We start from the raw sequence: 27,910 nt of genomic DNA, 5'->3' as shown, positions 1-27,910 counted from the left end.
GTCCCTCGAATATTCTGATCTATTATGACCTCTGAGCTGTAAAGCTGCCAGAATAATAATAATAATCATACGCTGTTTGTTAATTGGCCAGAGGAGAACTGGCACCCCGACTGAGCCTGGCTTCTCCCAAGGTTTATTTTTCTCCATTAGGTCACCTGATGGGGTTTTGGTTTCCTTGCCACTGTTGCCTCTGGCTTGGCGTGCTCAGTTGGGGACACAAAATTTTTCAAATAAACATCGAAATAAATCTAAATAATAAACTAAATTAACCATTTAAACTAAATTACTGATCGAATTATTGATCTAAAGCACACACTGTCGCTGTGTGATGGTTGAGATGGGCTGATGACATCAGCGTTTTTTCCGGAGTGGCTATGCGGCTGAATAAAATTATGCTGCATTATTTTCCTGTTTAACACTGTAAAGCTGCTTTGAAACAATCTACTTTGTGAAAAGCGCTATATAAATAAAGTTGACTTGACTTGACTTGACAGACACAATGGCATTCTCTTGAAAGTAATATTTGCCCAAGTCTAAAAAGATAGGAATGTGTAAATAATTTATCCATATCACAAAAAGGTCACTGTTCTTAACCGTCAGTGGTTTCTGTTGGTTTAAATTAAACCTTTTAACTTCAATCAGGATTTATTCAACTGAAACTGCCTTGCTCTCTGTGAGTAAAACTCTATGGATTGCGAAAGCTGATTCCAAATCATCAGTTCTCATTCTGTTAGATCTATCTGCAGCTTGCGACACGGTTAAGGCCCGTCCACACCAAGAACGGTAACTATAAATATAACAAAGATTTAGTTCTAAAAATCATTCTAAATATAAAAGAACAGCAGAGCCCACACCACACCAGTGAAACAATACCATTGGAATTACTTTCAGAATTATTTTTTTGCTGATGAACAATAAAACATTGACAGCCAATCAGAATCCATCCTACTTTAAAGAGCTCAAGCATTTAAAGTTAAAGCATTTAAAATAAAATAAAAACTTGTGACATTAAAGTATAACTTCCGTAATGTGCTTCACATATGCGCCCTTACACAGACCCAGAAGAGGAATGTTTTCTATTAAAAAACACTCGTAATGAATTGCCTAAATGTAAATCCATTAAGGAAATTGGATCATAGAAAAACTATTAAAAGAGTAAGCTACAAAGGATTTAGCACTTGAGATGCAATACAACCTCCCTGGTTGCAAAAAGTTCCACAGAACACTCATCATTCATGAAATTTTATAATGTATTCTATAAAATTCTATAATTGCTAATTGTATTTTGTTTATGAAAGCAGAAGAAAGTTCCACAGAACTATAACATCCATATTCATACAATTCAACAAAGTTTTCTATAAATCATATTGATGTATGATATATGATTATTAGAATTATAATCTTAACCTTATAAATATCTTACAAGTCTTATAAGTATGCATAATACTGTTTAATTAAAATAGCCGCTCCATCATGAAAATTGCGGCATCATTTATTTTAATAGTTTAATTGGTAACTAGCCTGGCGTACTTCCTCCGTACTTACGCTCAATTTTCATTTTTCTTCAGTACTCCGTCTGGGATTGCAGTAAATTCTCTGGTTCCCTTACGAGAGTACTCTCGTATTGCGTTTTGCTAAAACGCTAGGGGGAATTCCTTTCCTCGAGATATTGAAGCAAATTTTTATCCAAAAATACCTTTTATACGCAGTGCAGCTGCACAACTCTCAGCAGGAAGCAGCTGTGTGCTGATTGGCTGTGCCGCTGCAACTGCAGCAACCTATAGCGAGACCGTGGGGCGGGACGGACCAATCAGGTCCTTCCAAATTCCTGCCACAAGGGGCAACAGAATTTGCATAGCCAAATTCAAAACTGTTAATAAAGGGAGTGGTAGAAGCCGTACACCCCTCACAGAGCGAGTCGGGCTTTTACAGCCCTTACTTCCTTGTACCAAAAAAGGACGGTGGTCTAAGACCCATCCTAGATCTCAGACATCTGAACAAAGCCCTTATGAAGCGCCCGTTCAGAATGTTGAGAATGAAACAAATCCTCGCGCACATTCGCCCGGGAGATTGGTTTTTCACTGTGGATCTAGAGGATGCCTATTTCCACATACAAATAGCCCCCATCACAGGCCATTCTTGAGATTCGCCTTCGAGGGGAAAGCTTACCAATACAAGGTGCTACCTTTTGGTCTATCTCTAGCCCCCCGCACGTTTACAAAGTGCATGGAAGCGGCGCTAACCCCGCTGAGGCTTCGGGGAATGAGAATTCTCAACTATCTCGACGACTGGCTCATAATAGCTCAGTCAGAGATACAGTTATTAAACCACAGATCTTGGCTTCTCAACCATTTACAATGCTTGGGACTCAGAATCAACGTGGCAAAGAGTTCATTGTCTCCCACACAGAAAGTTTCGTTTCTGGGAACAGTATTGGACTCACTGCAGATGAGCGCGCGGCTGACGTCACAGCGCGCGCTCTCTGTTCGGAACCGAGCGGTTTCCCTCAGGTCCGGTGCACACATTCCTCTCAAACACTTTCAGAGGATGTTGGGTCTCATGGCCTCGGCGGCGGCAGTTCTCAGACTGGGTCTGTTGCTCATGCGCCCCCTACAGCGCTGGCTGAATCGCCACGTTCCAGCTCACGCATGGCTTTCGGGCCGATTACGAATCAAGGTAGACCACAGCTGTGTGTTAGCTCTGGCTCCTTGGAAAAATCCCGTCTGGTACAAGACGGCCGTGAGTTTGGGCACTGTTACGAAGTGGAAAGTTATCTCGACAGATGCATCCAACCTAGGTTGGGGAGCCCTTCACGAGGGCAGGCCGATCTCCGGTCTCTGGTCAGACTCGGAGAAAAGCCTTCATATAAACTGTCTAGAGATGAAAGCGGTCACGATATCGCTAAGAGCTTTCCTTCCGTACATAAAACACCACCATGTCCTGATCCGAACGGACAGCAGGTCGGTGGTAGCCTATATAAATCGCCAAGGCGGTCTGAGATCTATCGATCTGCACTCAATGGCGGAAGAAGCCCTAATATGGGCAGAGCACAATCTGAGCTCGCTGAGAGCGACTCACGTGCCAGGCATTCTGAATTTGGGTCCGGACATGCTGTCCAGGGGCAAAGTGTCCCCTGCAGAGTGGTCTCTTCACCCAAATATAATTCAGACAGTTTGGGGCAAGTTTGGAGAGGCAAAAGTGGATCTTTTCGCCTCACAAGACAATGCTCAATGCCGAATATATTTCTCCAAGCACAAAGATGCGTTGGCCAACGAATGGCCCAACCTTCCTCTTTATGCTTTTCCCCCAATCTCAATGTTACCTCAGGTCATAGAGAGGATCAGGGAGAGCAAATGCGCGGTGCTTCTAATAGCCCCGCTTTGGAGAAATCAACCTTGGTTCTCACTGCTGAGTCAGATGTCAGATACAGCTCCGTGGCCGATCCCGCTGAGGAGAGACCTCCTCATGCAGGCGGAACGGCAGATCTGGCATCCCCGTCCCGATCTGTGGGCGCTTCATGTTTGGCCCATCAACGGGTACATGAGAACCTTTCTGAAAGCGTAATGAATACTATTACTGAAGCTAGAGCCCCCACGACTAGGCGGCTCTATTCAGGCAAATGGTCAGTCTTTTCAGACTGGTGTAAAGCGCGAAGTCTGACCCCACATGATTGTGCAGTGTCAGAGGTGCTTACATTTTTACAAGAGCTTCTGGACGCGGGTCGCTCCCCCTCCACGCTCAAAGTTTATGTGGCTGCTATAGCAGTGTATCACATTCAAGTGAACGGACTGTCACTAGGAAAGAACGATCTAATTGTTCGCTTCCTTAAAGGGGCTAGAAGGCTTCACCCACCTCGCCCCCCTTCAGTTCCTATATGGGACCTGTCCACGATCCTGGATGCCATGAAGAGCTCTGCATTTGAGCCTCTGCATTCGGTGAGCTTAAAGCTCCTGTCACTAAAAACCGCTTTTCTGCTAGCGATCGCATCAGTTAAGCGAGTGGGTGATCTGCATGCGCTCTCTGTGAGCGCCTCGTGTCTGGAATTTGGGCCAAACGACTCCAAAGTCATCCTCAAACCAAGACATGGATATGTACCTAAAGTGCTTTCAACTCCGTTCAGAGCACAGGTCATTTCACTTTCGGCACTTTCATCACAGTTAGATGAAGTAGATGCTAATTTGCTCTGTCCTGTCAGAGCGCTGAGAATATACATAGAGCGTTCCGCTGCTTACAGGCAAACTGAACAGCTCTTTGTATGCTTTGGCGGCCGCACCCGAGGGTACGCGGTTACAAAGCAGACCTTGTCACGTTGGATAGTGGATGCTATCTCACTGGCCTATGAGTCTAAAGATCTCAGCTGCCCCTTAGGCATTAAAGCCCATTCTACTAGAGGCATGGCCTCTTTGTGGGCTTGGTCTACTGGCATTTCTCTGAATGATATCTGTGCAGCGGCAGGCTGGGCCTCCCCGTCCACTTTTATCAGATTCTATCATTTAGATGTTCCGGCTTTACAAGCTGGGCTTCTTGCTGTGTAAACAGATTTAACCCCTTAAGGCTCGATAAGTCCGGCCTGGGTTGAATATTGTATAAGTCATAAGCATATTCCTTATACGGCTCGAATTATCTGGCCACTCATTATTCCTGACCCGACTATGTCTGGTCTATTCTTATTATTGCACGTATATCGTGTTCATTCTCATTAGGGCCCGACTCAGGTCTGGCTCATTCTGAATTATTGATATCATATTACGGGCCCACCTAGGTTGGTCTGGGTTTGGTGTCGTCGGCTTTAGAGCCGTTAAGCAAGCACAGCATTTTGTATTGCTCCCCCTAGCATTTTAGCAAAACGCAATACGAGAGTACTCTTGTAAGGGAACGTTTCGGTTACTAACGTAACCTCGGTTCCCTAAGAAGAGGGAACGAGTATTGCGTTTTGCTTGCCGTGCTTGCTCACTTGCTCAGGAGTCGCTTCAGTCGATTAATCTGACTAACCTTGCGAGAGTGGGTCTTACATACCCTTGGCTATGCAAATTCTGTTGCCCCTTGTGGCGGGAATTTGGAAGGACCTGATTGGTCCATCCCGCCCCGCGGTCTCGCTATAGGTTGCTGCAGTTGCAGCGGCACAGCCAATCAGCACGTAGCTGCTTCCTGCTGAGAGTTGTGCAGCTGCACTGCGTATAAAAGGTATTTTTGGATAAAAATTTGCTTCAATATCTCGAGGAAAGGAATTCCCCCTAGCGTTTTAGCAAAACACAATACTCGTTCCCTCTTCTTAGGGAACCGAGGTTACGTTAGTAACCGAAACGTTTTCTCCGGTCAAATTTTAACCGGTCCAATCAGCGAACAGAGGGAGTGGCTGAGAACGATGACGTTGATGTCGTCGTACGCTAGTTTGAGATGACATACGTCACGACCAAACGTTAGCGATTGTTATGGCAGATTCAGAGTGGCTCTGGGCAGATCCAATAGTTTTAAACTTCAACAGAGTACCCGCTTTCAAGGAAGTTAACGCTTGTCAATGGAGAGTGGCCAGACTCCCTGTACAAATGAAATGAACGAGAGTCTGGTAGGACCAGGCTATTGGTAACTATTCTAATAATTAAGAGTCACGGTAGATCTTAATTAAATTACCCAATGAACAAATATACCCTCCAAATTAAGCGATAACGAATACATTAATAATCTGAAAAGAAGTGACTTTACTTTTGTTAAAAATATTTTACAGGTCTGAATCTCCTGGAACAACAGTTAGAGCAGGGGTTCTCAAACTGGGGTTTGTGAGGAACTGCAGGAGGTTCATGAGTTTATGAAAAGCTAATAATTAAAGCAGCACTAGGTAACTTTTCAACCTTCATAATATATTTTCAAAACTCTTGTGATGATACATCGACTTACAATAGGTTGAATGACACGTCTGCCATAGCCTGACGGGGTCTGTATCGTTTTTAATCGTACTTTTAAACTTCGGGTTTTTTAGCTATTTTAACCGGTCCAATCAGCGAACAGAGGGAGTGGCTGAGAACGATGACGTTGATGTCGTCGTACGCTAGTTTGAGATGACATACGTCACGACCAAACGTTAGCGATTGTTATGGCAGATTCAGAGTGGCTCTGGGCAGATCCAATAGTTTTAAACTTCAACAGAGTACCCGCTTTCAAGGAAGTTAACGCTTGTCAATGGAGAGTGGCCAGACTCCCTGTACAAATGAAATGAACGAGAGTCTGGTAGGACCAGGCTATTGGTAACTATTCTAATAATTAAGAGTCACGGTAGATCTTAATTAAATTACCCAATGAACAAATATACCCTCCAAATTAAGCGATAACGAATACATTAATAATCTGAAAAGAAGTGACTTTACTTTTGTTAAAAATATTTTACAGGTCTGAATCTCCTGGAACAACAGTTAGAGCAGGGGTTCTCAAACTGGGGTTTGTGAGGAACTGCAGGAGGTTCATGAGTTTATGAAAAGCTAATAATTAAAGCAGCACTAGGTAACTTTTCAACCTTCATAATATATTTTCAAAACTCTTGTGATGATACATCGACTTACAATAGGTTGAATGACACGTCTGCCATAGCCTGACGGGGTCTGTATCGTTTTTAATCGTACTTTTAAACTTCGGGTTTTTTAGCTATTTTAACTGGTCCAATCAGCGAACAGAGGGAGTGGCTGAGAACGATGACGTTGATGTCGTCGTACGCTAGTTTGAGATGACATACGTCACGACCAAACGTTAGCGATTGTTATGGCAGATTCAGAGTGGCTCTGGGCAGATCCAATAGTTTTAAACTTCAACAGAGTACCCGCTTTCAAGGAAGTTAACGCTTGTCAATGGAGAGTGGCCAGACTCCCTGTACAAATGAAATGAACGAGAGTCTGGTAGGACCAGGCTATTGGTAACTATTCTAATAATTAAGAGTCACGGTAGATCTTAATTAAATTACCCAATGAACAAATATACCCTCCAAATTAAGCGATAACGAATACATTAATAATCTGAAAAGAAGTGACTTTACTTTTGTTAAAAATATTTTACAGGTCTGAATCTCCTGGAACAACAGTTAGAGCAGGGGTTCTCAAACTGGGGTTTGTGAGGAACTGCAGGAGGTTCATGAGTTTATGAAAAGCTAATAATTAAAGCAGCACTAGGTAACTTTTCAACCTTCATAATATATTTTCAAAACTCTTGTGATGATACATCGACTTACAATAGGTTGAATGACACGTCTGCCATAGCCTGACGGGGTCTGTATCGTTTTTAATCGTACTTTTAAACTTCGGGTTTCGGGTAGTAACCCGAGAAAAAAAAGAACTACAAAATTCGACTGCTTTACGGCATATACGTCACTTCCACCACCACCCCCACTTCCTTAAATTCGGACGTGCGAGAAAAACTATAATTGTTTGCCAAATGTTATAGTCATGGCCGAAGCAGCACAGAAAAATAAGAAAGCAAAGGTTTTGTCGGAGGAAAGCAAAAAGAGGAAACGAGAAAGTGATGGGATTAAAGGCAGGACGAGGATCAACATTGGGCAGCGTTTGCTCGTTGGCGTGAGCTGAAGGAGGAGGGGCTACATTCTTGCAAGTAAATACGTAATACATACAAAATCATATTTTAGGACACCTAACATGTCTGTGATATTGGTTTATTTGTCTTTCCTCAAGCTATAATGCAAATCGATTTTTCAAATTTGCAGATTCATCTAGGGTAGCTTGATATTATAATATTGACGATATATGGTTATTACCTACCACTCAAACATTGAATTGAATGCCGCGTTCCAGGCAACCCGTAACCCGTGTTTTTCCAACCTTCTACCCGTGAAAGTGCACTGGAACGGCAGTCAAACCCGTGTCTTCCCACCCGTGAACTCGTACTAGATCGATGTACACGAGTTTTGACGTCACATAGCCCGCGAAGCAGCCCCCTACGGATGCGGTGTTTATGAAACAAATATACAAATAACGTAAAATAAAAGGTATAACAGCTTTTCTTGCCGTCTGCGCTGTTTTTCTCCTCCGTTTGCCTCAAATAAATAAGCAAGGAGTAAGCACCTTTGGCGCTAGAAATGATTGTAAATGAGCATACACCCCATAAGGTCCGACATGCTTTGTTTACATCAAACTACCACACAATTCCTTGCGCTCAGGCAGTTTGGCGTGACTTTGCCTGGAACACTACAAAGTCGTGAGTCGTGGTTTGAAGTTGTAATTTACGGGCTCAAAAACCTGCCTGGAACGCAGCAGAAGTATCATATAGATTCTGTAAAATGGGAACCAATAGACTAGGCTACTATAATGACGCTGGCTTGTAAACGTGAGCATCGCGATCATTTAGCGTTTGAAAAAAATAAAACCCATGAAATTATATTCATATGACATGCTGAAACATATGCCACTGTACCTGGGATGAAGACATTTCACACGCGACGCAAGCAGAACACCTGCATGTGAACTCCTGCAGTGTTCAGGGCTATCATAGTTGTCATGTCAACAAATGCACGTGCGATGCATCCGCTGATGTAGAATGACAGTTTACGACAGTAGTAGAGGACAATACTGTTTCACAACTGTAGGGGGAGCCCGAGAGCAAAAGTTACCTAGTGCTGCTTTAAATAAATAACTATTAAAATAACGGAGTGTCTATTCACACCAAGTGCAAATAGCGTGCCTTGTTGGCAAGTGCTATTCGCACTAGCTCTGCCTAATAATGCCTGGTTGGGACAAACAAGATTTAAAATAGTGCTTAGATGTCAACGTCTTCAGTGGCGCAAACAGTAAAGCGTATGGCTAATGGATCTTGATTTTGATGCGCTTGACTGGGTTCGAATCCGCCTTTTGCAGAGTATTCTTATCTCTTTTCTCATCACAAATCACACCAGAAATGTATTTACTTTCAATAAAAATTAAGAAAATGTTCTGAAAGTGGAAATAAAGTGCCTAACGAAATGTTTAATAATAATAAAAGCATTTATTGGGTAGGGTTAGGGGTAGGTGTAGGGAGGGCTTTTATTGTCCCATTTAGGGGGACACCATTTAATAATTTTAATAAATATAATCTTTACATAATCTCTATGTTATTATTGCATCCTGTTAATGTACAACAATACAGAGGTGCAAATAGTATGTATCTGTAAAAAAACAAAATATAAATTACATGTTATTACACATATTGCAAAGAACCACTATATGGTGTAAATAGAATATATCAACTTAGTATGCTATTTCACTTAGTAAATAGCATCTACAGTAATTTGCACTTAGTGAAAATAACATTTTCTTAGTGATAGATGATATTTACACTGAGTGTAAATAGAATCTAGTTGCTATTAACACTTAGTGTAAATAGCAATTATCATTAAGAAAATATGCTATTTTCACTGAGTGTAAATAGAATCTAGTTGCTATCAACACTTAGTGCAAATAGCCGCTGCCTTAAAATAAACCCCTTTCTCAAGATGAAGAACTATTTTTATGGTTTACCTGCATGTCATGTGACCATAATCATGAAGATGTTGAACCGTGAATGTGTTGTTAAATTATTGATGTATTAACTTAAAATCTCAGGAAGGAATATTTACTTCAAGTGTTCGGCTGACACAAAAAAAAAGGTTGGGAATCCCTGTTCTAGAGGTACGTGGTGCCTCAAAAACTTCTATCAAACATGTTGAATGCATAAAATATATTTTGCAGAATTCTACAGATTTTCCTTCAGCACTGCAAATGTAAAAAAGGGCATGGACATGACTATGCATGACAGCCGTCTAGATGCCCTTCACAAAACCCATTTCCATCTCCCTAAGGCTACAGGTAAATAAAATGTCAAACACAGAACCGGCATTATGCAGCAGCTGCTGCTATCTTAAGTGTTACAAAGAATGTGGTGATTACAGCCACAATGGAGGTCAAATACATTTCAATGTGAATCAAAAGAGTGCAGTCTCAAAGTGACGCGTAGACTAAATGCGAAAGGGTCGGCAGGCAGCGGGTGCTTTCAGATACATTACTCAATTGACTTGTAAACAAGGCCAACTCAGCGTCAGTTTGCCTAAACAGGCTGATGAAAAGCAAGTGGAGGGATGCACCATCCAGGCACGGTGCAGATGTCACCAGCATGATACGGAGTGTGGTTTTCTCCCCCATAATACTCTCTTTGACACAGCGTCATACTGACAAGCCTGCCTCCTGCTCTCGGCCGCTGTCCTCCTACTGAGCTAAATTAATTTGTTCATTCACTCCCCACATTATCCCCCTGAGGAACCACTACATTAGAGCTGATGAAATGCTCACAAAAGCAAGATGTCTCTTCCAATAATCCAGCAGCACTTCAGGAAGACAAAAACCCTGGCAGCTCCGCAGTGTTCGGTAAAGTATTATTCTGACTGTCAGACGCTGCCATGACCATCCCTTCGTCTGTTTCTGCTCGTCTGGTTAAACCTGGATGTGATGGCGTGGGAGAGGTTTGTGTTGACAGGAGTGTGAGAGTGTTTTGGCCTCTTGCTGCATGGATCCCGCTTCTTAAATACTGACCACTGAGCCAGGATGAATCAATGGAGCTAAGCCCAAGAGCACGGCTCACAGGTGCTTCCTCTGAGCGCACAGCCGTACCGAGCATTTCCACACCTTATTTTTAGTCGCTATCGACTGGGACAGATTAGGTTTCAGTCAGAAAAACTGACTGGAATCTCAACTTTTCAGTTTGCAAGACTCCAAGACAGGAAGAAACGGAAAAGACTTTTGTTAGAAAACCATGCTTTACTTTAAGGATTAGTTCACTTTAAAATTAATATTAACCCATGATTTACTCACCCTCCAGCCATCCTAGGTGTATATGACTTTTTTTCTTTCTGATGAACGCAATCTGAGTTATATTACAGTTTTTCTCAGTCGCTTTGGTACATTTCTCGAATCATCCTTGACATTTGCAAAACAGCAAGTGCATTTCTCAAAACAATTCATACAAACAGCAAAACACCATAGATTACCGGCAAAAGCCAGTCTCTTGCTCAAAATCCTTAGTTCATCTCTCAAAACTAAATATCTGTGTCAATGAACATGTCAGTGCCATCAGAATGACCTTGTGTCATTGTGTGCGGATAAGACAGTCAAATTGCTTAGTCATGTTGTCAATATAACAGCGTACTCTGAAGGGATGTTCTGATGTAAATTATGGCTAAAGTTTGATGATAATTATTGTAAATTGTAGACCTTCGTGTATGTGGAAGTTTGATTGCAAGAAACTGGAAAAGATTCTGTTTGTACTGTAATTTGTTGACAGACCATGTCATTGCGATACAGAAAAGGAAAAGACAGCACTGCATAGCACAAAGAAAAAAAAACTAAAGTAGAAATGTGAACATAGGACAATCTCCTTAGGGAAAACTGTACATGCAGTGCTGTAGGAATTACAGTGCAGTCTTCCTACACCTCCTGACATTCCTGTCTGTTGGGCCACAAATTCTCATCCACATCACAACAAATATCTTCAGAAAAAAAGTCGGCCCCACTTTATATTAGGTGGCCTTAACTACTATTTACTTACATCATACAATAAGTACAATGTACTTATTGTGTTCATATTGTTTTGCAAAACACTTTAGCTGATATTGAGGTGGGATACGGGTAAAGTTAGGGACAGGTGTGGTGGTATGGGTAAGTTTAAGGGTAGGGTTTGGTGTAAGGGAAGTGACAACAGTGAAATTATAAATGTAATTACAGAAATTAATTACAGATGTAATTACATGCAGGTAATTTTTTAAATGTAAGTACAATGTAAAAACATGTACCGTATGTACACAATAAGTGCATTGTATCAAATTATTAATTTAAATGTAAGTGCATAGTAGTTAAGGCCACCTAAAATAAAGTGGGTCCAAAAAGTATAATGGAAATGTTTAGAAATATGCTTGACATATGACAACTTGTTCAACCATTTTGCATGTAAAGACTTATGCTATGAACTAATGCCTAAATGTTGTGGGGGTGAGACTTTTCAACAGAGACCCATTATAATACCTTTTGGTCAACATGACAGAAGCAATTGATGATGAAGAAAACACCAGAGAATTGTACATAATAATTTGCATGGATGTACCAAAGCATTTGCAACTTGTTCAAAGAAATGAGAAAAAGCTTTTTTGATGTGCAAAAGTGACACAATGATGATCTGAGAAATGTAACAAAGCGAATGAGAAAAACTGTAATAAATATCCTGACACTTCCATGCTGTATAATGGCAGTGACGGGGTCCATCGAGTTTGAAGCTAAAAATTGTATGCATCCATCATAAACGTACTCCACACAATCGTTTGTAAGAAAAATATCAATATTTAAAATTTTATAAAGAAAAATATCTAGTTTCCACCAGACCGTCTTCTGTATTGAACTTAAAAAGTGTAACTGGTGTGACGTATGAATAGGGTCTAGCGCAAGCGTTTTGAACTGCTAAAGCCGTTACACTTTCTGCGTGAGTTGAATACGGAAGGTGGTCTGGCGACAGCTAGATATTTTACTTTATAAAGTTTTAAATATGGATATTTTTCTTACAAAACCCCACTGATTTGCTTCAAAAGACTTTTATTAACCCCATCCAATGGATGGATGCACTTTTTTGAGCTTCAAACTCGTGAGCCCTGTTCACTGCCATTATTATTAAGCGTGAAAGCTTCAGGATATTTATTAATATAACTCTGAGTGTGTTCATCAGAAAGAAGAAAGTCATATACACCTAGGATGACTTGAGGGTGAGTAAATCATGGAGTAATTTTCAATTTAAAGTGAACTAATCCTTTAAGCAATTGCAATAAATTTGTTGCTCATACTTGAAGTGAATTAATACATGAAACACTTGAAGGTTTCTGATGACTTTGAGGATAACTGTAACAATGTTAACGCATCTCATTCTTTAGTTAGTCTCAGCCGCAGAGCTTTTATGTATTTTTCTTATTGATTTTCTCCATAGGTGCTTAAGAAAATTCTTCAATGAAGAGTTATAAGCCTTAAGACTATAAAACCAAATAAATCCACAAGATTCATCTCCACATTTGATTTGGCAACGAAGAAAGTATTTGAAAAGTTTTAAAAAGGTAAAGACTTTATAATTATAAAAGACTGAGTGAACTACTCAAGGACTACAAATTATGTACATTACTGTTCAAAAGTTTGGGGTAATATATACACATATATAAAAATATATACATATATATATACATACATACATATACATATACATACATATACATAATTATATATCAATAATTAATAATTGTATTCAATAAGGAGGGGTGCATTGAATTGATCAAATCCTGAAAAATCATGGTTTCATGTATTAACAGTAATAGTTATGAACTGTTTTCAACATTTATAATAATAAGAAATGTTTCTTGAACAGCAAATCAGATTTCTGAAGGATCAAGTGACACTGAAGACTGGAGTAATGGCTGATGAAAATTCAGCTTTGCCATCACAGAAATAAATACAAAATTTAAATGTATTAAAATACAAGTTATTTTAAATTTTAATAACATTTCATAATATTACTGTTTTTACTGTATTTTTGTTCAAATAAAATGTCGATGTGCATAAGAGACCACTTTCAAAAAACATTAAACATTTTAAACACAAACTTTTGAAAGATAGTGTATTAGAATCAGCTAGAGGTTATTAATCGTTTTAATGTTTTTTTCTGAAAACACAGCCAACCTTAATGCTCTAACACAACATTTCATGTTAATTAATGCTAACATTAGCCATCTAATGTTACCGTCTAGTCTTCATAACACTGCGCTTACATTTTTCGCTTGAAACTCCTCTAATTGGTGGATCTCTCTTCAGGATCATGGTACATCTCTGGGAAACCAGCAATTGAACATACAAAAATCTAGATAAAGTTACTTATGTCCACAAATATTGTTGTTTGGCAACCTCAACGCCTGTAAAATTTGTGGTATCAAATTATTATTTTTGTTTCAAGTACCAAGTTAGTAAGATGAAAACTGTGGTATCACTAATTACCGATTTTCTCACCCCTAAACTACAGGGGGGGAAATAAACAGTGCTTCATGTCAGATAGCTGCTTTCTGTCTAAGTAGGTGGTATTTAGCAAGATTAAAATGTAAAGTGGACTAGACTTTAGGCTGATAGTCTGCCTATGTGAGACCTTGTTTTGGTTAGTCTCTAGTAGGGCTGTACGATTAATCGAAAAATAACCGAAACCGACATTCAGAACCTCTAACCGACGTATTTTTCCCATGTCGGTTATTTCGGTTTTCACGCCCCGTCAGTCACATCAAGTGCAGTTTGAAGGCACTCAGAGAGATGCAGGAGCAGTTATCGGTGTTTATAGATACCCAGAATCACTATAGTAACTGCATGTTTTACACAGTTTATACAGGTCAGTTAATTGCTGTTCTTATAGCCTACGCGCTGACACACACACAAACACACACACACAGACGGCGCGCGCAAGCCCCAAAGCTGCTTTCACTTTCGTGCTCATAAAGTTTGTCAAGTAAATGCGTTTAAAGGCTTGCCAGCTTCAACATTTAAAGCGACTGTTAACTATTCAAAAACAACAATACGGAAAACTTCTCCGTTCAGTGCTTAGCTTTTTTCAGTGACACAGAGCCGAGCCGTGTCGCGTCTCTGAAAACGCGCGCGCCCTGAAGGCAGACCTCTTTCACCTGCGTCCTCACAAAGCTTTGTCATTTGTATGTGGTTTAAGCCCTGCCAGTTTGAACATTAAAGCGAGTTTCGACCATCAGATGTGTATTATGTTGAACTAATGCCTGATATATTTTGACAAACGAAAACTCAGACAGAAGCTGTGACTAAAGTAAAGTCACTAAAGTAGCTTAGAAACTCCGTTATAGGCATACTGTGCAAAAGGCTCAAGTGATGTGAATCGGTACGGAGCATGTACAGCGAGTGTTCGCCCAGACCACGCCCCCTTTCCGACATGTTGCGACATGTCCTGGCTTGCAGAGAACGGCCGTCAGTTTAGTTTCACTTTATAAGTTAAGCTTCAGGTTGTGTTCGTGTGCGTCAGTGACCACAAGTAAGTTATAATTATATCACATATATAGATAAGTTAATATAAGTAATTTATGGTTGAGTTTACAGTCAGTGACAGCCTTTATCTCTGTTGTACTGTATGTGTAGCTTGTATGCTATTCTTATTGTAGTTTACATTTCAGGACATGTTTAGCACTGTTTATTTAAGTAGCTAAGGAGAGTTATTAGCTTCAATTGTGCTTATGATAGTTAATATCTATGTTTATTCCTTTCCTTTAGAACCATACTTACACTGTAAAGCACCAAAGAGAATAGTGCCTGTGCATCTGTATTTCAAATGATATATATTAAACCCTTCAATGAATATCCCTGCCTTCCGTGTCCTGACTAGACACCCCATATTGGTGACTAATTTTCATAACCAGTAGAGCCCCATTACAATTTATGGTCCTTCGAGCCGGATAGAGTCAATGATATGGCAACCAGAAAGGAAGGAATCAGCCTACCTGTTTCACCTGTGCGCCCCAAACGCTCAGTGCAACGCCCAAGATATCTGGATGATTTTTTAGTTGAATATACAGATCAGAATAGCTTAGCACAGATGCACAGGCACGAAGAGGAGAGGGAGCTACTCAGTCCTGCTAAAAGCATATCCTCAATGCCACCAATGCAGACTGCAAATGAAGCCATTGTTCATCAGGCTTTGGAGACAGCGCGGCAACAGAGTGAAACGGCCAAGAAACAAACAGAGCTTCTGGAGCTTTTCCTGCAGCACCATTCCCCTCAGACCTCAGCTCAGTGGTCAAGGAGGTCATCACGGCATCAGACCCCTGTACGCCAACTCTATACAGACAGAGGAGGTGAACCACAGCCTTTCCCAGTCCTTACTCCTCCTCACCACCACAGAACTGAGGATCACCCAAGTGTAGCTGCAGAGTTAACCCACCAGCTAGAACAAATGACACTTCCTCCACCTCTCAGCCGAGTCATTCAACCCCCTCCGCACACGCTCGATCCACGCTATGATGTTCAAGCTATCAAGCAAGATACTGAACATGAACCACACAAAGGGCCATCCCAGGGCCTACAGCAGTCAGCAGGTGCCTCATCATATGGCTCACTCTCATCCTACCCCATATCAGGTATTTTTAAGCCCAACGCAGCCACACTCGGCAACCAACATGAGAAAGTTAGGGAATCTCAGTTGGGAAATACACATCTGGTGCTACCTGAGCCTCAAATCTATCTTCCACATGTTGCCCCTCCCAGATCGCTACATGTAAATCCAGCTCTCGATCAGATTATGCCTTCACCTGTGCACCAGTCCATACATCAGCCTCCTTATGTACCCCAATCCTTCTACCAAGGGAACCCAGCCATGTTGGCCCATTATCCCTCCTACGGGTATCAGCATGTACCCCCCAATATAGAAGGCCCAACATTTCCTGACTTCAACAAGGAGGATAGAGCTCAATATGTGGAGCTACGCCTTTCCCTTAGCACACTCCTTCATCCTTCTCAGTCCGAGCATTACAAGTATGCCATCTTGCTGAAGCATGTCAAGGTGCCACCTGCACATCGCCTTGTGCTAGCTCATGCAGAATCTAATATGCCCTACTCTGAAGCTCTAAAATCACTGGATGAACGCTATGGACGACCATATCAGTTTGTGCTGAAGGAGATAGAGGACATGGAATGCCTACCCCCCATCCGTGATGATAGAGCTCTTGATGAGTTCTCCATCAGAGTGCAGTCGCTTGTTGGGATGCTGAAAGCTCTCAGAGGCGAAGGCCATGAGGAACTCCACTGCGGATCCAACGTGAAGCGCCTTCTAAGCAGGCTCCCCAAACACCAGCAAGACAGATTTCGTCGTCAACAGTATAGGAAGGACCCGGATAAACTGAAGCTAACGCTCACTGACTTTTCAGAGTGGCTGAAGGCAGAGGTCAGATGCCTGGACATTGAGCCTTCACTTCAAGCTCACAGTGAGAAGGATAAGAGAGAATTCAAGCAGCAGAAATCCAAGGTTAAGATTACTACTGTTATGCATGGGACAGGTAGTTCCAGTAACCATCCATTCGACACACCCTCCCAAGCAGCTCATTCTAACCGAATCCAAGGGAAGGGTAAGATATATTGCCCTTACTGCGAGGCAGAACACTACCTCAGCCAATGTGAGAGTTTCGCTAAGCTTACTAAAGCAGAGATGGTGGACTGGATTAAAGTCAAGAGAAGGTGCTGGAGATGCGGACGATCTCACCTAGCCTCTGCCTGTGACCTCAAGAAGCCGTGTCGCCTTTGTAAGTCGAAACACCTTTCCATTCTTCACGAGGTCAACCAGAGGAGTGAGAACGAGCCCACCATCACATCGGCAGCAGAGACTCACTACCTGGATCAGCCAAATAGAGATAGCCATGTGCTGTTAAAGATTGTAAGAGTCAATTTGCAATACCAGGATAAAGTGCTCGACACGTATGCAGTGCTGGACGATGGCTCTGAGAGAACCATCCTGCTTTCGTCTGCAGCACGCCGCCTGGGAGTACAGGGCCAAGCAGAAGACCTCACACTCCGTACTATCCGACAAGACATCAAGATACTGTCAGGCTCACGTGTGTCCTTTACGATCACTCCAGCTTCCCAACCAACAAAGAGGTTCTCCATTCAAGGCGCATTCACAGGTGAACACCTAGGCCTCTCACAGTACAGCTGCCCAGTTACCCAGCTCCAGAGAAGATATCGACATCTACGAGGTCTGGCAATCCCAGCTATCGATGGAGCTCAACCAACCCTCCTGATTGGATCGGATAATGCTGATCTGATCGTTCCGATTGAGCCAGTGCATCTCGGTCCCCCTGGTGGTCCTGCAGCAGTCAAGACTAAGCTCGGATGGACACTTCAGGGTCCAGCAAAATACCTACAGCAACAGCTTCCCTCCACACGGTGCTTGTTCACCACAGTTTCCTCCCCTTCTGTTGAGCTGTTCAGTCAAGTTGAACGGTTGTGGCAGTTAGATACACTGCCTTTCAAAAGTGAGAGATTGGTGACTAGATCCAGACAGGACAAGTACTCAGTGGACCTTTTAGAGTCTGAGACCATCCGTGTAGAGGTAAACGGAGTGCATCGGTACGCTACACCCCTTCTACGAGTACCAAACATGCCCAAGCTGCAAGTTTCAAAGGAAGTTGTGATGAAGAACCTGCGAAACACAGAGAAGAGGTTAGTACAAGACCCACTGCGTGCATCTACCTACCAAGAGGAGATCAAGAAACTGGAGATTGCTGGGTACGCCACCAAGATTGACCCCTGCGAGGCGGACTCATCAGAGGAGTCATGGTTTCTGCCCCACCACATGGTCAGACACAATGGGAAGAAGAGCTCCCTCAGCTCCCGATGGTCAGTCTCTCCCGGAGTTACTTCCCACTGGCCGTGGATGTAAGTGCCATCACCCTCGAGCTTCACGTCTTTTGTGATGCATCAGAGTCTGCTTATGGGTCAGTTGCTTACCTACGAGGTGAGGATCCTCATGGCCAAGTCCAAGTAGCCTTTGTGCTGGCACGCTCAAGAGTGGCACCGAAGAAACAGCAGTCAATACCACGCCTTGAGCTCTGTGCTGCCCTTACCGGAGCTCAGCTTGCCCAGATGATCCAGAGAGAGCTCACCCTTCAGTTGAGAGACACAGTGTTGTGGTCTGACTCCACCACAGTACTTACCTGGATACAGTCAGAGTCCTGCAGATACAAGGTGTTTGTAGGGACTCGGGTATCTGAGATTCAGGAGCTGACGGATCACCGATCATGGAGGTATGTGGACACACAGAATAACCCTGCCGACGCTATCACCAGAGGGATGACACTCTCCAACCTAGCCAAGCCGAACCAATTCAGCCAAGGTCCTGCCTTCCTTCGGTTACCACGTGAGAGTTGGCCAGCCACAACTTCTTTCGTGGAGGTTCAAGATGAGACAGAAGTTAAGAGGTCTGCGTTCTGTGGCATTATGTCAGTCATTACTGCTTCAGAGATCCCAGCCGCTGAAGACCACTCTACCTTTGAAGATCTCCTTGAAGCAACGATTAGGTCACTGCATGGGGCGGCCTCCCAGTCAAGCGCCCTCAGTGCAGATGACTATGCAGAAGCAGAACTCCGAATCCTTCAGAGAGCACAGTATGATAGCTTTCCAGACGAAGTCAAGTGCTTAAAAACAGGGAAAGCACTTCCATCCAGCAGTCGGCTCTTGTCACTTGCTCCAGAGTACGACATCTCTAGGGGCCTTATACGAGTAGGTGGTAGATTGCGCCGTTCTACCAGTCTGGAAGAAGATGTTGTACACCCAATTGTGCTAGAACCTAAGCACCATATTACCAAACTTATCATACGACAGTATGACAACAAGTTACTCCATTCTGGATCTGAGAGGGTCTTTGCAGAGCTCAGACGCAAGTTTTGGATCCTCCAAGGCCGCGAAGCTGTGCGTCGTCATCAGAGATCCTGCCCGGAGTGCCAGAAATGGAGAGCAAAGCCTGTTATTCCCAAGATGGCAGATCTGCCCCCTTGTCGCCTCCGCCTCCTGAAGCCTCCATTTTATTCAACAGGAGTAGATTGCTTTGGCCCGTTCCAGGTCAAGCGAGGTCGGAGTACCGAAAAGAGATGGGGAATAGTTTTTAAGTGTATGACCACCAGGTGCATTCACTTGGATGTGCTGCCCAACATGGATACCGACTCGTTCCTTATGTCACTCAGAAGGTTCATAGCTAGACGGGGAACTCCCTTCGAGCTTCTCTCTGACTGTGGGACCAACTTCCGTGGAGGGGAGCGTGAGCTCAAAGCAAGTTTTGAGGTCATGTGCAAAGAGCTGCAGACCAAGTTGTCTAAGCACCAGATCCGTTTCCAGTTCAACCCACCAAATGCACCTCACTTTGGTGGAGCCTGGGAGCGGGAAGTCAGATCCATTAAGGCTGCACTCTACGTTACTCTTGGAGCACAGACAGTGACCGAAGAAGTCTTGCAGACAGTTCTGATTGAGGTAGAGGGAATCCTCAACTCCAAGCCACTGGGCTATGTGTCAACAGATGTAGCCGATGCGGATCCCGTAACCCCTAACTACCTCCTCATGGGGCGGCCCGACTCTTCACTTCCTCAAGTGGTGTACCCTGAGTCTGAGATTCTCAGTCGGAGAAGATGGCGGCACAGTCAGGTGTTAGCTGACCAGTTTTGGACCCATTTCATACGGAACTACTTACCTTTCTTGCAGTCAAGGCAGAAATGGGTAAAGGATACAGAGAACCTCACTGTTGGTACAGTGGTGATGGTAATTGACCAAAGGTTACCTCGTGCGTTGTGGCCCGTGGGACGGGTCACCAAGACCATTAGGAGTGTTGATGGTAAAGTTAGGACTGCTGAGGTGCAGGTGGACAAGAGGACCTACACCAGACCAGTGGCCAAGCTCATTGAGCTGCCGGCCATCCCGGATGATGCCTCGACAACAGTTCCGGTGGATAGTTGAGCCTTTCTAGAAGATAATTCACATCGTGAATTATGGGGCGGCTGTGCAAAAGGCTCAAGTGATGTGAATCGGTACGGAGCATGTACAGCGAGTGTTCGCCCAGACCACGCCCCCTTTCCGACATGTTGCGACATGTCCTGGCTTGCAGAGAACGGCCGTCAGTTTAGTTTCACTTTATAAGTTAAGCTTCAGGTTGTGTTCGTGTGCGTCAGTGACCACAAGTAAGTTATAATTATATCACATATATAGATAAGTTAATATAAGTAATTTATGGTTGAGTTTACAGTCAGTGACAGCCTTTATCTCTGTTGTACTGTATGTGTAGCTTGTATGCTATTCTTATTGTAGTTTACATTTCAGGACATGTTTAGCACTGTTTATTTAAGTAGCTAAGGAGAGTTATTAGCTTCAATTGTGCTTATGATAGTTAATATCTATGTTTATTCCTTTCCTTTAGAACCATACTTACACTGTAAAGCACCAAAGAGAATAGTGCCTGTGCATCTGTATTTCAAATGATATATATTAAACCCTTCAATGAATATCCCTGCCTTCCGTGTCCTGACTAGACACCCCATATTGGTGACTAATTTTCATAACCAGTAGAGCCCCATTACACATACATTTTAATACCTTTGAAGTACAAACCACAGCTTCATAATGAATAGAGACAGTAAGAGTAATTCACACACACAATCACTCTCTCAATAATGCATTCAAATAAATGTAATGTAGGCCTACAGTGTTAATTTATCTGTATCTGATGTACAACAAACAGAAATCTGCTCCATAGACAATAACTGCTGAAAGTGAACCGTTTCTTTCAAGTATTTTAAAATCACAATGCACTTTTTCATTAGAAAAAAAAATTCCACCTTTAATAGTAGAAAATATTTACAGTACAAATCTTATCAGTGAACTTACTCAAAAACCTTATGAGGGCAAAAAAAAAAAAAAAAAGCCAAATAATCGTTCATTCATCATAATCGAGGTCAAATGTTCAATTAATCAAGGTTTTTATTTTTGGTCAAATCGTTACAGCCCTAGTCTCTAGTGAAATTACCTCATGAGAGCTTGGACTTTGGCTGCATGTCTCTCCTCTAGCTCAGCCAGTCTCTTCTTCAAGCTGTCCACCTCCTGCCTGAGCCCAGCAGAGTGCTCCATCTCTCCATCCAGGAGACTGCGCAGAGACCTGTGCCAAAGAGTTTAACATCATTAAGACACACACACACACACACATCTGACCCACTTTTCCTTAGCTGTCTTTAATGACTACCAGTGCACAGGATAATTACCCAGCTGCACATTATTGACTATGCGCATCATGGCACTTTTCACAAATTGGTTACAAAATAAGGCCTGATACTCTCTGAAACTTAAATAATTTTTTTAACAAAGGGTCAGTGAGTGGAGGACACTTAAATCTCACCAATCTCAATAATATATATTTAGTTTATAATGTCAGTGAGTTATTTTCTATTTATTTTATATGCAGTTTTCAATTTTTGCAATACTGTAACTCAGTGTTTCCCAACCTTTTTTCAGTCATGGCACCCTTTGAAAATGTTCTCCATTTTGTGGCACCCCCTCGCATACGTTACGCTAGGGGTGTAACGGTAAAGATTGCTCTTGGTTCGGTCTGTATCACGGTTTTAGGTTCACGGTTTCGGTACGGTTATGTATTTGCTATGTTCAGGGAAAAAAGGACTACTGTCAAATAAAAAGAAAGCAAAAAATAAGAACAAATAATTTAAATACAAGCAGCAGCACAAATAAATACTATTGAGCAAAGATATTAATAAAATAAACTATGCTTTTCAGGTTTTTCAGGTACGTCTAACATTAGTTTTCAGGTACAGAAATTGATCAAATGTAAAATAACAATGCATATTTGAGTGTATAAATTAAAGATTAATCCTATTAAACTTACAAAAGCTATTCAATTCCAAGGCTACTGCCCCTTTAAGACCTAATGCACGGATATGCGTCGTTTTTTTGACTGTATAAAGTTTACTTAAGGCATATACAGACAATGTCTGCTAGAATACTCATCAAGATGGACATTTTGACATACTTTTTGTGTGAGTTTGTCCGTTCAAAAGCAAGACTTGAAAGAGAACTCAATATTGGCGCATTGTGAGACGTGTGCGCGCTTTAGGATGAGTACACAGAGACAAATTTTCACACAGAGCGTGCGACCTCTCATTCGCGTCTTCTGGCACTACACCCGGGTGATGACGGCGAAAATGACTGGTCATATTCGAACATCCGGCAGCATGCATTGAACAAAGTTTACAAAGAGAGAATGAATGGAAAAATTTGAAGAAAAAAAAAAATTTATTTGAAGAACTTTTACACGGCACCCCTGCTCTCGTCAGAAGGCAGGCACCCCGGTTGGGAAGCACTGCTGAAACCAATGCTGGATGAATCCCGTTCAAATATTTGGGGTCGATAATGTTTCTGAAAGAAAACTATTATTATGATTTATACATTATTACAAATTATTATTACAAGAAAACAGTTGTGCTGCTTAATGTTGCATGCATTTTGTGATGCATTTTTTTCAGGATTGATGTAGTCTTTGATGAATAGAATGTTCAAAAGAACAGTAAGTGTTTTAAAATAATAAAGATTGTATTATGTTAAAAAATATTTCAGTCATAATTTTTGATCAATTCAATCCATCCTTGCTTAAAGTGCCCCTATTATGCTAAAGTTTCCTAATTCCTAAGTTGGAGATCTCCAACAAAAGGTTTACATGCATCAAAGGTCAAAAAACACTTTCATTTTCTCATAATATACATTTCACATCACCACAGTGTTCAATGATTCTCAAACGACTCAATGGATGAATTCGTCTCTCTAAATCCCTCCTTTCCGTGAACCTACTCTGCTCTGGTCAGATGGTCCATTGTGATTGGTCTACCGGGTACAGCGGTTTCTAAACGCCCATTACCATAACTGACCTTACCTTACACACTGTAAAGACAGTAATGATGACGTTGATTTTACATCAATCCCAGCACAATTCTGATGATGAAACAATGGAAGAACCAGTTATTCAACCCGAACCTTGAGCAGGACGTTTCTCAGTGATGCTAGGTGTGTGTGTGTGTGTGTGTGTGTACACACATTTATTGCGGTGCACATGTTGGAACTGTATCAATAATTGCGCATACGTTAGCCAAGCACTAACGTGAATGACTGATGCAAGTTAACATTAAAGTTTGCTCCATCCTTTATCTTTACTCAAAGTAGTAAGAATGACAGACAATCTGGATTAATAGACACAGTTTTAGGCAATACTGCAGCCCACAGCTGATTTATAGTAGTCTTTACAGTAATGACAGTAATAACGTGAGTTAGCTGGTTAGCCAGATACTTACACAATAAACACACTGTAGAGCACAGCGTCTTCTCGACATTATGCTATCCTGTATCCGCTGCAGTGTTTGAGATATTTCAAGTTTTCCCTGGTGTCTGCGCACGCAATAAGTGGATGGGCAATATACTAATGTTTCGTCTTGACGTCACAACGAAACGGCTTGCGATTCGTTTAAAAAACAGAGTCGACTCTTTCTTTTGAGAGACAATAACTTTATATACGGTGCACTTTAAGATTTAAAACTTTGCAGGATGTTTTCATTCACTTAGAACTATGCTACACTTTACATGAAAGGTACATGAAAATCCATAATAGGGGCTCTTTAAATAAATATTAATTTATTGACCCAATTTTAACAGTATTGTATTTGATTATTACTTTACAATACACATAACATACTATTACTATAACAAACTATTAAAATCAATCAACTAATTATAAAAATCAAACAAACTTAAATTGCCATAGGAGTAACACTTGAGTAACAATGATGTTAGTTAATAAAATACAATTATTCATTGTTTGTTCATGTTAGTTCACAGTGCATTAACTAATATCAACAAATACAACTTTTGATTTTGATTTGAATAATGTGTTAATGTAGAAATTAAGATTAATAAATGCTGTATAAGTACTGTTTATCATTAGTTCATGTAGTTAACTAATGTTAACAAATGAAACCTTATTGTAAAGTGTAACCGATATGTCAATTCTATAGATTATATAAAAAATATAGTATAATTTTAATTTGGATACAGTTAAGAAAGTCAACATCAAGGTGCAACAGGCCAAAATCATAATTTTAAAGAAAAACATTTCTGAAAATTATTAGAGCCATTCCCACCCAAAAGAATAGTTTTAATAACAGATTTCCACACAAATCCATTCGTGTTTCATTAACGAGCAAAAGGTGCAATCAGCGAAGAAGGTAAAGAAATTCTTACGTGTTCTGCTCAGTGAGTTCATCTTTCCTGTTCATCATGGCCACAATGGCTTGCCGCAGTTCAGCTAAGAAAGGAAAAAAAACAATGTTATAAAGGTATCACAACCTACTCAAAATGAACAATGGCTTTTGTCCTCACCCAGCTCAGAAAAAAAACAGGACTTCTGAACAATAAGACTCAATATCTCAGTGGGATTTAATGTCCCACACCTGTCTTCATTCTTTCAATAAGGGTTACTGTTTTATACGACTGACATTTTCATTTGTATAGCACCACAGAACTAATAAAGAGAACTATGTGAGCCTTAAAATACCAGCCCGACATTAATTTCTTTAAAATGAAGGTGACGTGAAAGGGTAAGGCATTTATAACACAGCCGTAAGGGGAGCCTCTGCAGATTTAGTCTCAAAACACATTAGTCTTTGAATAATCCAAGTGAAACATAAAACTCTGACTGGAAAGCATTATTACAGTACTTCAAAACACCATGAAAAAAACTGCAGCACCCGGTATAGTCTAAATCCAGACTTCCATGGCGAGTGAAAGGGACAGAGGGACAGAGAGAGAGAGAGAGAGAGAGAGAGAGAGAGAGAGAGATAGAGAGAGATAGAGAGAGAGAGAGAGAGAGAGAGAGAGAGAGAGAGAGAGAGAGAGAGAGAGAGAGAGAGAGAGAGAGAGAGAGAGAGAGAGAGAGAGAGAGAGAGAGAGAGAGGAGAGAGAGAGAGAGAGAGAGAGAGAGAGACTTTTTAAGAGAGTCTTTGTTGCCATTGCACTCTCAAAAGCTGGATAACCTGGCACAGGGTAACCTAGATAACCCCAACAACACGGCTCCAAAAGACAAAGTCTGAACATTCCTATCAGTCCATTATCATTTAATGAATCTCAGAGGAACCGCAGGCTTGCACGGAGCCATCTATATAAACCTGGCTAGCCTGATTCACATTTAACAAGCTTAAAGTACTCTCAGCAAAAGAAAGTCAAAGATGTCTTTGTTTTTTTTTTATTATTATTCTTTTTCTCTTTTTAGAAGCAACAACATTGGTATCTTTGAACAGCGGTATAGCTCAATTACGGTCTCTCTATGAGAAAAAGCTTATCAGACCACCAGAGATCCATTTGGCAGCCATAGGCGTAATCAGAAACCGTTTCAGTAAACTTTTTCCAGAAAATGGTTACAAGAAAAGGACAAAATTTTTCTGTGAGTTTTGTTTTCTGTAATAAAGCTGGCCAAGTGATAATGTGAAAAACACATAAGGGGAAGGCATGCAAACTATTAAACCAAATGAAAAACTAAAATGAAAGAATCAATCCTGAGGCAAAAAGCAACTCTTGAAAATTAACAAACGAAATATAGCGAGCCTTGAGGAACAAACAAACCCAAAAGGCAAAAAAACATCAATTCAGTAATAAAACTTGAACCAAGACAAACTCCAAAATAATCAATATCCATAAAATCATACAATTTACTCACAATTAAAGTAATATGTAAATTAATAAGTCAAAACTGTTACAAAATGATCTCAAGAGGGGAATAAGGGACCCTGCTCTATAGTGAAATTGTATGTTGGAGTCACAGAACGTTATTAAATGAAGAGTTTCTTTATCACTGAACATTAGCATTACGTTCAACTTGGGTCACATGTAGTGTTGTCACAACACCAAAATTTCAGTAGTCAGTACCAGGACTTGACATTAACTCCCACCAACCTGCTGGTGGATTTCAGCAATGGACTTGAATTGTATATAATATATACATGTTTCAATTGTAGTCTTTTAAAAATGCATCTGAAATAATAAACTACATGCATTGTAGTGTTGTCAAAAATATAGATTTTGATAATGAAATGCTTTCAATACTAATTTTTCTGAAGAATAGATACATCTCGCTTTCTCATCTCTCCAACAGCGGGTTGGATACACAAACCCGCCTCACCTCACTCACTCGTTTCATTTGATCCGGACGAATATGGATGGTGTTACAGGGCTTGAATTTTGGCGTGGGACTGCGCATAATTTCATTCCGGCAGATTTTGTGCTTACAGACAAAGTGTGCGCACATAAAGCCATCTTAAGTTAATTTTCGCTGCCTTATTACACTTAAACAGTACATGCAAAATAATGTCAAAATGCCGGTCTTGGCGAGTATTAGGGGTGCACGATATATCGATTCAATATCTTTATCGCGATATCACTTTGCCCGATATTATATCGTAAGTTTCGCGATAATTAAAAAGTCACTCCTTTAGAAATACGTAACGAGTTCTGATTGTGCCAGCGGTTCCCGTGTTGTGATTCGACAGCAGCTTAGCGCACGTTGCCCGGAAAGGTCACGCCTCTTACCATGACGGGGAGATGCATGCGCTCAATGTTATTGTAAACATGTCTATTTTACCGTATCAATTTGAGCCACAAAGGTGATTTGACTCCGGGATGAAAATAACAGCGTCTCAACGACATGGCGACAAACACACTCTACGAACCATAGACTGCTACGAACGCAACACTTCCTCTTCTCCAAGTGGGAGAGCAACAAGGCGACAAACACACTCTACGAACCATAGACTGCTACGAACGCAACACTTCCTCTTCTCCACGTGGGAGAGCAACAAGACCACGCCCCCTTTTTTGCGTATTCTTGTGGGCGGAGGTTTGTCAACAAACTGTTCTACTGACGTCATTAAAGCAGTATATACAGGGATGTAGTCCAAACCGGCTGTTCACTGTAGGCTTTGAAAGGGAACTTCTATTAAATAAAATATCTCGCCTGGCATTGAACTTTGAGCTTTATAATTTTACAGGTATTATTTATGCTCTAACAGCAACATTACACACTAACTAAAGTTTGAAAAATGGGATCACGAAGAACAGGACCTTTAACATGCGCTGAGCGCGCGCAATAAAAACCTTTCAAACACGTGATTACTTGACTAAGTAGTCTTATTGCGCTAATACTGTCAAATACACACAAGGTTAACATAAACACAGTCAGTTATGTCTAAAGTGAAAGTAAAATTGCGTGTGTCTGTATATTAGATGTGTAGAGGTTTACATTGACAGCAGCGCAG

The 27,910-nt window shown here is 41.3% G+C and overlaps 3 protein-coding genes across 7 annotated transcripts in view; 2 read left to right on the top strand and 1 right to left on the bottom strand.

The window, feature by feature from the left end:
* The window catches only part of snx29 (sorting nexin 29), a 176,470-nt gene that overhangs the window by 123,761 nt on the left and 24,799 nt on the right, over window positions 1-27,910 (bottom strand). For all 5 annotated transcript variants that reach the window (XM_079845797.1, XM_079845798.1, XM_079845799.1 and 2 more), the window contains exons 12-13: window positions 24,846-24,909; window positions 21,580-21,708 (exon numbers count right to left, since the gene is read on the bottom strand). In XM_079845797.1, the coding sequence (XP_079701923.1) occupies window positions 21,580-21,708; window positions 24,846-24,909 (193 nt within the window). The remainder of the gene's footprint in view (window positions 1-21,579; window positions 21,709-24,845; window positions 24,910-27,910) is intronic.
* Window positions 14,893-18,453, top strand: LOC307143743 (uncharacterized protein; the record flags this gene model as incomplete). Its single annotated transcript, XM_079845504.1, has 2 exons — window positions 14,893-15,060; window positions 15,297-18,453. Exon 2 carries the CDS (start codon window positions 15,493-15,495, stop codon window positions 18,451-18,453), a length of 2,961 nt encoding a protein of 986 aa, XP_079701630.1. The 5' UTR covers window positions 14,893-15,060; window positions 15,297-15,492.
* Window positions 18,657-21,122, top strand: LOC307143742 (uncharacterized protein; the record flags this gene model as incomplete). Its single annotated transcript, XM_079845503.1, has 2 exons — window positions 18,657-20,737; window positions 20,974-21,122. One exon carries the CDS (start codon window positions 18,657-18,659, stop codon window positions 20,514-20,516), a length of 1,860 nt encoding a protein of 619 aa, XP_079701629.1. The 3' UTR covers window positions 20,517-20,737; window positions 20,974-21,122.

Source organism: Gobio gobio, assembly GCF_949357685.1.
Source record: "Gobio gobio genome assembly, chromosome: 20".
Lineage (NCBI taxonomy): Eukaryota > Metazoa > Chordata > Actinopteri > Cypriniformes > Gobionidae > Gobio > Gobio gobio.
Note: the sequence above shows the minus strand (reverse complement) of the source record. Positions and strands in the feature narration are given on the sequence as shown.